At 40.0% G+C, this 15058-nt stretch overlaps 1 protein-coding gene across 4 annotated transcripts in view; it reads left to right on the plus strand.

Annotated features, from left to right (window-relative positions):
• The window catches only part of si:ch211-197h24.6 (uncharacterized), an 88359-nt gene extending 85184 nt beyond the window's left edge, over window positions 1-3175 (plus strand). For all 4 annotated transcript variants that reach the window (XM_060824791.1, XM_060824793.1, XM_060824795.1 and 1 more), the window contains one exon: window positions 1850-3175. In XM_060824791.1, coding sequence (XP_060680774.1) covers window positions 1850-1917 — 68 coding nt within the window. In that variant the 3' untranslated portion in view covers window positions 1918-3175. The remainder of the gene's footprint in view (window positions 1-1849) is intronic.
• The last annotated feature ends 11883 nt before the right edge of the window (window positions 3176-15058 follow it).

A 15058-nucleotide genomic window follows, 5' to 3' on the forward strand; every position in this document is an offset into this window, starting at 1 on the left:
TTGTGGTGCCAAATTAAGTGGCTTCTTTTTTTTAAAACATAGAAAATGCAGCACAATATAAATATTCCCTACTCATTAGTGAGATGAAAGACTAGCTAATCTGTTTGATGAAATTAGTAGAGTGATGAAAATTAGTCCATACTCTAGGATAACTGCTTACATTGGTTCTGAATTATATCTGCCAAGATATTCCAGTACAGAGGAACCTCGATTATCTGAATGAGATAGGCGTGCACTATTTTGTTCAGATAATTGATTATTCGGATAATCAATTTTCCCTAAAACAAGGAAGTCATTTGTTTCAATCTATAATTTTAATGTACTGAGCGCAAGAGGACATAGATTTTATATGATAAACAAAATAATGATAACACAAGAAAACGTTTTAAAAATTCAGCAATACGTAGCATTTGACAAGGATTAGTGAAGACAGCATTAAACAAGGTCCCGAACAGCTTCTGCGATCGCAACAGCATTTGTCAGTTTCCAGGAACTCTGTCTTGTGATAGAAAGACAGAAGCACTGCTTAGCACATGCGATTATGTTCTTGGCCATTTTTATTTAATGAACCGCCCGGTAAAGTGATAAGGATACCTGTACGGTACTTTAAAACACTTACTTTTGCTGTGTAACAACCCTTACCCAAAAAATATCCAGTTGCTGATGCTTGAACTGCTTGTGTCTGTTTTTGCCAGCATTTCCATGTGTTCTTCAGTGCAGGTAAATTGAATGCACTTGCCTCTGTGATATTTTTGCAGGACCTTGAAATCATCTTTGGATAATCAAAACTCAGATAATCGAGTTCCTCTGTAATCAGATTGTTGGAGCAGCACAGACTATGTTAAATATTGGGATCTTGTAGAATTCCAAGCAGAAAGCTCTGTTGGAATTGTCTGGGAAATTGAATTTTCTGATTGAAAAATGCCTGCATTTGGACCCTTCCAAAAAAGTTCAGTTGAAGCTGGAAAATTCAGATGATTCTGATAGTTTAAAAGATACCCAGGCAAAATTGGAGAACTAAAATTCGGTTCTAGCTCTTAATATTGAGGATTAAATTAGCTCCCAACCTTACCCTTCCAAAAATAAACAAATATGTGAGGAATTATACTGCCCATCAATTTAAGATTGTCAGTTGAGTTTGCACTTTGATATGTTTGCATATACTGGTAGTAATACAGAAATTACAAAAACAGATTGCTGGAAAAGCTCAGCAGGTCTGGCGCATCCGTGAAGAGAAATCTGAGTTAATGTTTCGGGTCTGGTGACCCTTGCTGTGAAGTGGACCAAAAAAAGTTAACTTTGATTTCTCTTCACAGATGCTGTCAGACCTGTGGAGCTTTTCCAGCAATTTCTGTTTTTGTTTGATCTATAGTACTTCAGTTCTTTTCAGGTTTTATTAATCATTGGGCCCTTTTTTTGCAGTTCTTTTAATCAACCTGTTTTGACATTCTGTGCGATGACACAGTTCCAAGGCAGGTGGAACTTGAGCCTCGATCTTCTGGCTTTAATCTTTGAAATAGAACATGTTCTCCCATTTCAACTCAACACAATAGCCATTTGCTGGTTCATTTTTCAGCAATCAATGCAATGACCAATTTAAAATTTAAACAAATCCTGGCAGTTAACTGTCAATCAAAATGAATGGGTCTATTCTCTGTTGCAACACCTCTACCAAGCTCAGTTCACTTTTGAACTAATCGACATTCTTCTCTCATGCAGTGTAAATGTCTTATCCTGAATAGGTATTCTGGAGAACTGTGAGAATCCTAAAATGAAAAGCTTTGGCAAAATGTGTTTCTTCAGCAATACTCATACTCCATAATAATCAATACTTCTACTTTATTTCCAGGTATAAGGATTTCAACCTTGGTTACTGTGTTGATGGAGGCTGGTGTGCTTAGTAAAAGACCAAAGTAAAATGTACCACAATTCAGTGCCCTATCCAGCTGGCCTCCTAAAAGAAAACATTTGGACACCTTGGGTAACAGCGATGACTCAACAAAAACATTCTTTATAAACCTTTTTTATAAGATTGAATTAGTAAAAAAGGCTGGTTTTGTGCATTCCAATAAGTTAAAACATTAGTTAAGTATATCTACAGAAAACCATTAACTTTTGTGAGTACTGTTGATTTTCAGCTTCAGTGTAGATTGCTTAATTCTGCTTACACCAAAGTTTCAGCCTTTTAGATTTCAAAGTTAACTGAAGTGTTCTGTATTTTATTTGTTGAAATTGTTAGAATTGCAAAGATCGAACATTTCGATAATTAATATAGTACTGGCATTGTTCTGAAAGTAATAGTCCCAAAAACATTGTTAATATCTAATCAGCAATCCCAGCAGCTATTCAAAACAAACTCAAATAATTTTATTTGTAGCAAGGATTTGGAGGTTCAGCTAAGAAAAGCAAATGTTTTGAATACAGACTGACCTCTTTATTCTCTTCGTGCCTGTAATAATTTTTACATTGGCATCAAAATGTCTCTGGCACAGGTGCAAGCCATCAGTCGTGAACTGATACCTTGCTTTAGGAAATTTTATTACTTTGAGGATTTCTTATGAATTTAATGAAGTAAATATTTACAGCAATACACTTGACATGTATCCTCAAGTTAGAAATTCTGCATGATCAATTTGTCATGATTTTTTGTTAAATATAGAGAAGGTAGATGATAAAAGAATTGTTAATTAATTGCCGAAAATGTAAATATTTGAAAAATATGCTTCAAACAATGTAGCCAATGTTAATTCATGGAGTTTGATACTTTAAAGACTCAAGATGCTCATTGGTGCATAGTGGTTTGTGTTGAAGGGTTAGCATTTGTACATACAAATATTTCCCATTCGTCAGTTCATATATTTCCATCATTTTACTGAGTGACTGATCAGTGCACTCACACAAGTCCCATCATCCTGATTGAAAATCAAAATTGCATTTTTGTATTTTGAAAGTTTTAGAATTCAATTTTATTTGTAACACTATCTGCTTCAAGAAATGGTGTTATGCCTTTTGTCAGTTATCATTTATCAAGAATTTCTTTGTTCATTTGAATTCCCTCTGCCCAAAGCTGGTAATTACAATTGTAGTAGAGACTTCCATTACAGAGATATATTTTTGTTGTTATGTTGAGAAATGTAATCTTTTTCTTCTGTGGTTTAAGTAAAATAAATATGGTATGCCTGTTACTGGAGAGTTCTGCTTTCCTGTTGAAGCATTTGACATGTGAAGGTATCCAGATTCAGTACTCACTGGTGAAAGTTACATTTAGAGGAACTGTGTCTTTGTGATTGCATGCCAGCACACACAGGATATACAGTCAAAGGGAAAGTGATACACATGGGGATAGTGGAAGAAGATTTTGTGCAGCAGAAGTGGCATTTGTTCCCAACCAGTTTTTGTTGGCTTTCTGTGATTTCCTTGGTGAGAAATACAGCATCCTCAATATTCTTATGTCATTGATAATTGCACCTATTTGAATTTAACTTGTTTCATCCATTCCTGATTTTTTTTTAACCACTTTGGAGAAAGGCAGTCATGTAATGATGATTGTAACTTTCAAAACTGCAAGTAACATTCTATCGAAACGGGTCCACATCTCAGCATGACAGATAGTGACATTTGAATTTATTATAAAAGTAACTCTGGAATGAAGACTCAGACTAAAGATTATCATCCAAACGGTGTTAAAGATTATAAAAATCCAGCTTGTTCACTAATGTTCTCAAAACGAAAGAAACCTGCCATCCTTATCTGTTGTGGCCAAATGTGACTCCAGATCCGTAGTAATTGATTAGATTCTGAACTCTTTCTGAATGATTAAGTATGGACAATAAATGCTGGGATGGCCAGCAATGGCCATGTCATATGAACAAATACTTGGAAAAATTGCTATTAGATTTACAAAATGAACAATTAAGAATTGTTCGTATGCATAAATAAATACATTAAATTTGACTTAATTACACGTCTTAACATTGCACCAACTATCATCGTTAACCTGGTAGACACTATATCAAACCTTTCTCCATTCATGTACTGTATATAGTTTAAAACATTAACTGACCTGAAGGTTGGAGTCTAAAGTTAGTATTTACAAGTTATTATGAAGGATAGCTATATTGGCTTGCATTACAATTGCACCTGGTCAGTGAGTTGGTGAATGTAACTCCTCTAGCATGGGAGTTGCGTGGGTGGTTCAGATTAAATAGGTTGCCAGTGCACTTCCAGTAGATGAAGCTCTGCAGAGTATTAAGGATGGTTGGTATATAAAATCAAATTATCACTTTGGTGATGTTGGTTGTGTTCCTTTGGAGGTATGGTTTAGCCACACCATTAGTGACAATTTTATTGTAACTGTAATTTACCAGCCATTTAATTATTGATATTTAGTGCCAGATGTGGAGTTACATTGTATTCTTTGGCATTGAAATTCCTCTGTTTATGGAGTGCCAAACTTATTAAAATTATAAATCTAAATCTTCCTTTTCAAAGTAATAGACAGCAGTTCTAGTCCTTCTGTGTTGCCCAGTTGTTGAAAATAATGCAACAATACTGAGGATCAGGGTGAATATGTTGATTCCTGGTTAATTCTAACTTTACTGTTAGCCTAACTGTTTACAGATAAGCTGTATCCTTGAGGTTGAGGACAGGGAAAATATGATGTTTGACCAGGAAAAGCTGAAAGCACATCTGAATAATTAGTACTATATCATCTTTGATGCATTTCTTAGTTCAGTAGAATTTAATCACCAACAAGTTAAATTATAATGGCTATACTGCATCACCATTTGCTGCAGCTTAACTTTGTTCAGGATAAAATGTATTAGTACATTCAAAATTATCATGGTGGGATTATTTATAATCTCCTGTGACACAATTCACTGCAGTGTTGCTTCAGATATGTTTTTCTTATGTTCCACTTCGCAGCCTTTGCGATAAGTTCTAAATTAGAGGAAGGCCAATTTTGACAGTATTAGGCAAGAACTTTCAAAAATGAGATGAGAGTTCTGTTCTTGTTAGGGTAAAAGGTAAGGCTGGTAGGTGTAAGGAATGCTGTATAACTAGAGAAATCGATGTTCTAGTCAAGAAAAGGAAAGAAGCATATGTCAGGTATCGACAGCAGAGATTGAGTGAATCCTTTGAAGACTATTAAAGGCAGTAGAAGTACATTGAAGAAGAAAATCAGGAGGGGAGAAAGGAATCATGAGAAAGCTTTGGTAAATAGGGTTATGGAGAATCCAGAGGGATTTTATAAACCTGTTAAGGGCAAAAGGGTAACGAGTGAGAGAATCGGGCGCCTCAAAGCTCAGCAAGGCACCTTATGTGTGTAACTACAGAAGATGGGAAGATATTAAATGAGTATCTTGCATCAGTGTGTACTGTGGAGAAGGACTTGGAAGTACAGAATGTAGGGAAATGGATGGTGACAGCTTGAAAAATGTCCATATTACAGAGGAGGAAATACTGGATGACTTAAATGCATAAAGGTGGATAAATCCCCTTGGCCTGATTCTGTGTACCCTACATCTGTTGGAAGCTAGGGAAGTGATTGCTGGTGTATAAAATCAAATTATCACTTTGGTGATATTGGTTGTGCTCTTTTGGAGGTATAGTTTAGCCACACCATTAGTGACAATTTTATTATAACTGTAATTTACCGGCCATTTAATAATTGATATTTAGTGCCAGATGTGGAGTTATATTGTAATCTTTGGCATTGAAATTCCTCTGTTTATGGAGTGCCAAACTTATTAAAATTATAAATCTAAATCTTCCTTTACAAAATAATAGACAGCAGTTCTAGTCCTTCTATGTTGCCCAGTTGTTGAAAATAACTGATGCAAGATACCCTTTACTGAGATGTATCATCGATAGTCACAGGTGAGGTGCCAGAAGACTGGAGGTTGGCTAACATGGTGCCACTATTTAAGAAAGGTGGTAAGGACAAGCCAGGGAACTATAGACCAGGAAGCCTGACATCGTTGGTGGGTGAATTGTTGAAGGGAATCCTGAGGGATAGGATTTACATGTATTTTGGGAAGGCAAGGACTGATTAAGGATGGTCAACATGGCTTTATGGGAAATCATGTCTCATGAACATGATTGAGGGTTTTGAAAATTAACGAAGAGGTTTGAGGAAGGCAGAGTGTGATCTACATGGACTTCAGTAAAGCGTTTGACAAGTACCTCATAGTAGACTGGTTAGCAAGGTTAGATCACATGGAATACAGGGAGAACTAGCCACTTGAATACATAACTGACTTGAAGGTAGAAGACAAGTGGTAGTGGGGGAGGGTTTCTTCAGACTGGAAGCCTGTGACCAGTGGTGTGCCACAAGGGTCGGTGCCGGGTCCACTTATTTTTCTCATTTGTATGAATGATTTGGATGTAATGTAAGTAAGTTTGCAGATAACACCAAAATTGGAGGTGTGGCGGACATTGAAGAAGGTTACCTCAATATAATGGGATCTTGATCAGATGAGTAAATGTGTTGAGGAGTGGCAGATGGAGTTTTAGATGTGAGGTGCTGCATTTTACAAAGGCAAATGAGGGCAGGACTTGTACACTTAATGGTAAAGTCCTAAGGAGTGTTGCTAAACAAAGACAGGTTCATAGTTCCTTGAAAGTAGAGTCGCAGAAAGATAGAATCGTGAAGGCGGTGTTTGGTGTGCTTTCCTTTATTGGTCAGAACATTGCATATAGGAGTTGGAGGTCATGCAGTGGCTGTACAGGGCATTGCTTAAGCTACGTTTGGAATACTGTGTACAATTCTGGTCTCCCTCCTATAGGATGTTGTGAAACTTGAAAGGGTTCAAAAAAGACTTACACAGATGTTGCCAGGGTTGGAGTGTTTGAGCTATAGGAAGACGTTGAGTAAGCTGGGGCTGTTTTCCCTGGTGCGTCAGAGGCTGAGGTTTATAAAATCATGAGGGGCATGGATAGGGTAAATAGGCAGGGGTGGGGGAGTCCAGCATAGGTTTAGTGTGAAAGGGGAAAGATTTAAAAAGGACATAAGGGGCAACTTTTCACGTAGAGGGTGGTGTGTGGGTGAAATGAGCTGCCAGAGGAAATGGTGGAGGTTGGTACAATTACAACATTGAAAAGGCATCTGGATGTGCATACAAATAGGAAGGGATTTAGAGGGTGACATGCTGGCAAATGGGACTAGATTAATTTAGGATGACACGGATGAGTTGGACTGAAGGGTCTGTTTCCATGCTGTACATCTCTATGACTCTACAGATTAAAGTTAGATTAGATAGATGTTGGAGTATCTTGTAGATTTGAAGAGTAGAATATCCCAGTAAAGGGATTTTAAATGTTACCTATTGGCAGCAGATGAGGGTCCTCCAGAAAAAGTTACCATTTACATGCCAGGTCATGTAAATTAACTAATAATATGTGACTTTTAAAACAAAACTCTTTCAAATTGTATAGTAATTGCACTCCTTAAATAAGAGACTTCTGCAAAATAGCAAAAGAATTGGTAAATAAGGAGTTAAAAAACACTAATTGCTATAAGAAGATAATAAGTAGGAGCAGGAGGGAACACGAGTCAAGAGGTAGGGGAGGTCCTTAATGGATACTTTGTGTCAGTCTTCACTTCTGAGAGGGACTTTGGTGTTTCTGAGGACAGCGTGAAACTGACTGATATGCTCAAATAGATTGATGTTAAGAAGAAAGATGTGCTGAACTTTTGAAAGACATAAGGATAGATAAATCCCCTGGGCCAGATGGGATATACTTTCCCCATTCCTGAAGAAGGGCTCATGCCCGAAACGTCGATTCTCCTGCTCCTTGGATGCTGCCTGACCTGCTGCGCTTTTCCCGCAACACATTTTTCAGCCCAGATGGGATATATCCTAGGAAGCAAGGGAAGAGATTGCTGTGCCTTTGGTAATGATCTTTGCATCCTCACTGTACACTGGAGTAGTGCCAGATGAGTGGAGGCTGGCAAATGTTACGATAATGTCCAAGAAAGGATAATTCTGGGAATTACAGACCAGTGAATCTTGCATTTGTGGTGGGCAAAGTATTAGCGAGGATTCTGAGAGACAGGATTTGTGGTTACTTGGAAAACCATAGTTTGATGAGAGCTAGTCAGCATGGCTTTGTGAGGGGTAGGTTATGCCTCACCAGGCTTATTGAATTCTTTGAGGATGTGACAAAACACATTGAAGGTGGATGTGGTGTAAATTATCAAGACATTTTATAAGGTTTCCCATGGTAGGCTCTTCAGAAAGTAAGGAGGCATGGAGTACAGAGAAATCTGGCTCTCTGGATACAGATGAGGATGGTAGTAGATGGAAAGTATTCCACCTTGAGCTTGGTGACCAGTGGTGTTCCACAGGGATCTGTTCTGGAACCTCTGCTCTTTTTGATTTTTATAAATTACTTGGATGAGGAAGTGGAAGGGTGGGTTAGTAAATTTGGCAATGACACGAGGGTCGGTAGAGTTGTGGAGGGCTGTTGTAGGTTGCAATGGGACATTGACAGGATGCAGAACTGGGCTGATAAGTGGTTGATGAAAAGTGTGAAGTGATTCACTTTGGAAGATCAAATTTGAATGCAGAACACACAGTTAAAGGCAGGATTCTCAACAGTGTGGAGTAACAGGGATTTCGAGATCCATATCCATAGATCCCTTAAAGTTGCCACTCAAGTTGAAGGTATACAGTGTGTTAGCTTTTGTTGGGTAGAGGGATTGAGTTTCGGAGCCATGAGGTCATTCTGCAGCTGTACAGAACTCTGGTGTGGCCACAGTTAGGAGTATTGTGTTCATTTCTGGTTGCACTTTTATAGGCAAGATGTGGAAGCTTTAGAGAGGGTGCAGAGGAGATTTACCAGAATGCTGCCTGGCCTGAAGGTCATGCCTTATGAAGAAAGGTAGAGGGAGTTGGTTTAATGAGGATTACCACACATAAGGCAAGGGAAGAGATAGCAATGGGGAACCTTTCATGATAACTCCACCAGTGTAGGAATTGAACTCCTGCTGCTGGCATTGTTCTGCATTGCAAACGAGTTATCCAGCCACCTGACCCCATAGTAGCATAATGCTAATACAGTAATTGAGAGACCGAGATTAATATTGTCAGTATGTGGCATCAAATATCCCAATGACAGCTGCTTTAATTAGTCATTGAATTTAAATTCCATCTGGAATGTTTTAAAAAAAGTTAACTTTCCATTCATTGCCTCTGCTCTCCTTTCACTTCTTGCATTGGATAAGGCTGAAGACAACAGGAAATAAGAGACTTTACAATGAGCTCTTATGTGAGTGGAATTATGCTAAGTCATTCAAATCTGCCAAGAGCTAAGGTTGCAGGAAATCAGGAACTGCTGTCTCTACTAAATAAGGACAAAACATTTGGGATTGGACACATGCATGGGTAATTCCAAATAAGGCATACTCTTGGCTCAGAGGCTGGTGTCTGAAGAAAATCCTTGATTTTCAGCAGGACTTCAAAGATTAAGTACAGGAGGTATCGTACATGAGGAGGTGTGTTGAAGACATCAAGAGGAGGTCCAGGCTGGCCAGCTGCCACCTCTCCTAGGTAATAATGATTAGGGTTAGTTACAGAAACAAAAGTAATAAAAGACAGTAATTGAGCTATCTCTCATAGTTTAAAACGTGTTATTTGTTTAAGTACATAATAAATAAATTGAGCTTTATGGAGTTGTAAGTGTGCTGTACATTCATCGTGTCTACTGTTGTGTCATTGAGCCTCCAGTGTCCTTTTAGTTTTCTTGCATTAGAGGAGGAAATCCAACATCCTTAACCACAATGGCCTACATGTGATGAATGACCCACAATGTATTTTTGACACTTAAATGCCGTCACAAGTTACTCAGTTCAAGGGGAATTAGCGCTAGGCAAAAAATTCTGGCCTTACTGTCTATGATTACATCCTATGAAAAAATAAGCAGAATAAAGTATGTGCAACATCAGCCACAGGCTCAATCATAGAATTCTTGCATGTAATTAGCATGGCACTGCTGTTATTGCTTCTTTTGAACTGAAGGAGAAAGAAAACCAAGCACGATGAATTTAAATCAAACCACACCTTATTTTGGTGGTGCTGAACTTGCAAGCACCGATTAGTTCTTGGACTTCACATCACACAATGTAAACATTGACTAGCATCAAAGAACCAATTATAACATGATGCTGAGATTTTGTTTTGAATAGTAAGGTATTATCAGGATCAAATTTTAGGGAGGGCCAGGAACTTTTAAAGTGATAAATAAGATTGATTAAGGCAATGGTGGATGTTGTCGAACTTCAGCAAGATGTTTGACAAGGTTTTGTACAGTAGACTAATTAGATGGAAATGAAGCTGGAGATCAAAGTCGAAAAATGTGGTGTTAGAAAAGCACAGCAGGTCAGGCAGCATCTGAGAAGCAGGAGAATTAATGTTTTGGGCAATGACCTCTTTGTCGGCAATGTGAGCTGATGCCCAAAACATAGATTCTCCTGCTACTCTGATGATGCCTCACCTGCTGTACTGTTCCACACTTTGGTGGTAGACTGGTTAGCATGGTTAGATCACTTGGAATCCAGGGAGAATTAGCCATTTGGATACAAAATTGGCATGAAGGTAAGAGACAGGTTGGAGGAGGGTTGCTTTTTGGACTGGAGGCCTGTGACCAGTGGTGTGCCACAAGGATCAGTTCTGGGTCAACTGCTTTTTGCCATTTATATACAGCACAAATGGTTAGTAAGTTTTCAGATGACTCCAAAATGGTGGAGTTGTTGTTAGCCAAGGTTACTTCAGAGTATAACAGGACCTTGATCAGATGGTGTGGCACTTCAGAGTTCAATTCAGATGAACAGGAGGTGTTGCATTTTGGTAAGACAAATCAGGACAGGACTTGTACACTTAATGTTCGGGTGTTGGGGAGTGTTGCTGAACAAAGAGACTTTGCAGGCTCACAGCTTCTTGAAGGTGGAGTCCCAGGTAGACATGATAGTGAAAATGTGTTTGGTACATTTGCCTTTATTGGTCAGAGCATGGAGTATAGGGAGTGTGATGGCATGTGGCTGCTGTACAAGATGTTGGTTTGACCACTTCCAGAATATTCTATTCAATTCTGGCACCCTCTTATCGGAAGGATGTCGCCAGGATTGGAGGTTTTGAACTGTAGGGAGAGGCTGAAATAGGTTGGGGCTATTTTCCCTGGAGCATCAGAGGCTGAGGTGAGACCTTGTTCAGGTTTATAAAATCAACAGCAGCATGATGGGGTGAATAGCCAAGATCTGTCTTTCCCCAGGGTTGGGAAGTACAAAACTGGAGGGTGTAGGTTTACAGTGAAAGGGAAAGATATAAAATGAGTCTAAGGCTCAACCTCTTCACACAGAGGGTGGTGAGTGTATGGAATTAGCTGTCACGGGAAGTAGTAAAGGCTGGTACAATTTATCGCATTTAAAAGGCATGTAGATGGGTATAGTAATAGAAAGAGTTTAGAGAGAGATAAGCTAAATGTCATAATGAGACTACATTAATTTAGGACATCTGGTTGTCGTTGGTGAGTTGGACTGAAGCATCTGTTTCCATGCTGTACAACTCCATAACTCAGTCATATTGGACTCAAAATTAACTCTGTCAAAGATGCAGCTAGACTTTGAGTTTCTCCAACAACCTGGACTACTTTGCTTTTACACTAAATTTACGTCTCTATGGACTGGTACTGTACTGTAACGATTGATGATAAGCACCTGGAAAGATCATCTGAAGAGGAGTTCAAATCTGGAAGATTGAAGTTTAAATAAATTTATATTACAATTGATGATGCAGAATCTACTGTCATAAAAACCCAGTTGGTTCTTGCATATCCTGTCAGGAGGGAAATCGACCCTCCCTATCAGATGGCATTTATATGTGACTGAGGTTTGAGGTATCTTCAAACTGTTGTGACTTTTTCAAGGTTTGTGCGAAGATTTGTAGCTCGGGTGCTCGTTGTTGTGGTTCTGTTCGCCGAGCTGGAAGTTTTTGTTGCAAACGTTTCGTCCCCTGGCTAGGTGACATCATCAGTGCTCTGGAGCCTCCTGTGAAGTGCTTCTTTGATGTTTCTTCCGGTATTTATAGTGGTCTGTCCTTGCCGCTTCCGGGTGTCAGTTTCAGCTGTCCGCTGTAGTGGTTGGTATATTGGGTCCAGGTCGATGTGTTTGTTGATGGAGTTTGTGGATGAATGCCATGCCTCTAGGAATTCCCTGGCTGTTCTTTGTCTGGCTTGCCCTATGAGAGTAGTGTTTTCCCAGTCGAATTCATGTTGCTTGTTGTCTGCGGGTGTGGCTACTTGGGATAGCTGGTCGTGTCGTTTCGTGGCTAGTTGATGTTTAGATTAGATTAGATTAGATTACTTACAGTGTGGAAACAGGCCCTTCGGCCCAACAAGTCCACACCGACCCGCCGAAGCGCAACCCACCCATACCCCTACCCCTACATATACCCCTTACCTAACACTATGGGCAATTTAGCCTGGCCAATTCACCTGACCCGCACATCTTTGGACTGTGGGAGGAAACCGGAGCACCCGGAGGAAACCCACGCAGACACGGGGAGAACGTGCAAACTCCACACAGTCAGTCGCCTGAGGTGGGAATTGAACCCCGGTCCCTGGCGCTGTGAGGCAGCAGTGCTAACCACTGTGCCACCGTGCCGCCTGATGTATGCGGATTGTTAGCTGTCTTCCTGTTTGTCCTATATAGTGTTTTGTGCAGTCCTTGCATGGTATTTTGTAAACTACATTAGTTTTGCTCATGTTGGGTATCGGGTCCTTTGTTCTAGTGAGTTGTCGTCTGAGTGTGGCTGTTGGTTTGTGTGCCGTTATGAGTCCTAAGGGTCGCAGTAGTCTGGCTGTCAGTTCTGAAACGCTCCTGATGTATGGTAGTGTGGCTAGTCCTTTTGGTTGTGGCATGTCCTCGTTCCGTGGTCTGTCTCTTAGGCATCTGTTGATAAAGTTGCGCGGGTATCCGTTTTTGGCGAATACCTTGTATAGGTGTTCCTCTTCCTCTTTTTGCAGTTCTGGTGTACTGCAGTGTGTTGTGGCTCTTTTGAATAGTGTCCTGATGCAGCTTCGTTTGTGTGTGTTGGGGTGGTTACTTTCATAGTTTAGGACTTGGTCTGTGTGTGTTGTTTTCCTGTGTACCCTTGTGGTGAATTCTCCATTCGGTGTTCTCTCTACTATCACGTCTAGGAATGGGAATTTGCTATCCTTTTCTTCTTCTCGCGAGAATCGGATTCCTGTGAGTGTGGCGTTGATGATCCGGTGTGTTTTTTCTATTTCTGTGTTTTTGATGATTACAAACGTGTCATCGACATATCTGACCCAGAGTTTGGGTTGAATTTGTGGTAGGGCTGTTTGTTCTAACCTTTGCATGACTGCCTCTGCTATGAGCCCCGAGACTGGTGATCCCATGGGTGTTCCGTTGATTTGTTCGTATATCTGATTGTTGAATGTAAAGTGTGTAGTGAGGCACAAGTCCAGTAGTTTAAGTATGCCGTCTTTGTTGATAGGTTCCGCCTCCTGTTTTCTGTTCTGTATGTCTAGTAGGTTGGCTATTGTTTCTCTGGCTAGGGTTTTGTCAATCGAAGTGAACAGTGCCATCACATCGAATGAGATCATGGTTTCTTCTTTGTCTATGTGTGTATTCCTGATGACGTCCAAGAATTCCTGTGTTGATTGTATGGAGTGTTTGGATCCGCTGACCAAGTGTTTCAGTTTCTGTTGTAGTTCTTTGGCCAGTTTGTATGCTGGTGTCCCTGGTAGTGATACTATGGGTCTGAGTGGGATGTCTGGTTTGTGTACTTTGGGTAGTCCATAGAATCTGGGGGTGTTGTTGCTTTCCGGTTTCATGCCAGTTTCCGGAACGAGGACATGCCACGCCACAACCAAAAGGACTAGCCACACTACCATACATCAGGAGCGTTTCAGAACTGACAGCCAGACTACTGCGACCCTTAGGACTCATAACGGCACACAAACCAACAGCCACGCTCAGACGACAACTCACTAGAACAAAGGACCCGACACCCAACATGAGCAAAACTAATGTAGTTTACAAAATACCATGCAAGGGCTGCACAAAACACTATATAGGACAAACAGGAAGACAGCTAACAATCCGCATACATGAACATCAACTAGCCACGAAACGACACGACCAGCTATCCAGAGTAGCCACACACGCAGACAACAAGCAACATGAATTCGACTGGGAAAACACTACTCTCATAGGGCAAGCCAGACAGAGAACAGCCAGGGAATTCCTAGAGGCATGGCATTCATCCACAAACTCCATCACCAAACACATCGACCTGGACCCAATATACCAACCACTACAGCGGACAGCTGAAACTGACACCCGGAAGCAGCAAGGACAGACCACTATAAATACTGGAAGAAACATCAAAGAAGCACTTCACAGGAGGCTCCAGAGCACTGATGATGTCACCTAGCCAGGGGACGAAACGTTTGCAACAAAAACTTCCAGCTCTGTTGTGACTTTTAACTACTGCCTTAATTGGCCTAGCTTTGTGTCAAAGCTCTGCCGGGGTTCAAAACTACTAACTTCTCAATACATGTTGACCTTGCTAATGATGCCACATCCATTAACTAATTCAAAAAAATCACTGGTCCACATTCAGATACTGAAATCAAGATGTCTGCTTATTAGTACATTATTGTCCTAGGCCAAGTTTGAAACGAACCCCAGGAGTATTACATATAAACAAGCAGCTAACACAATTAACCTGCTGGATTATGGAAATCCCCTTTTTTCCATTTCACCATCCTGTTCTGAAATTGGCAACACCAATTCAAATCACACAGGAGGTATATAATGCTTTATTTTTGACACAGTGCAGTGCATTTATTAAGCACAGGACATTAAACAATGCAGGAGATAAATCAAAAATAATTCAACTGTAAAGCAACTTTTTGTGTTACAGAAAAATTTCTGACCTTAATTTAGTTATCAAACCTGTTTAGAAAACTAAACAAAAAATACATTTTATTGTACTTTACTGAAGACTAGTCACAAAGTTTTTTAATGCCA

The sequence above is a fragment of the Hemiscyllium ocellatum genome, chromosome 5, assembly GCF_020745735.1.
Source record: "Hemiscyllium ocellatum isolate sHemOce1 chromosome 5, sHemOce1.pat.X.cur, whole genome shotgun sequence".
NCBI classification, from domain to species: Eukaryota; Metazoa; Chordata; class Chondrichthyes; order Orectolobiformes; family Hemiscylliidae; genus Hemiscyllium; species Hemiscyllium ocellatum.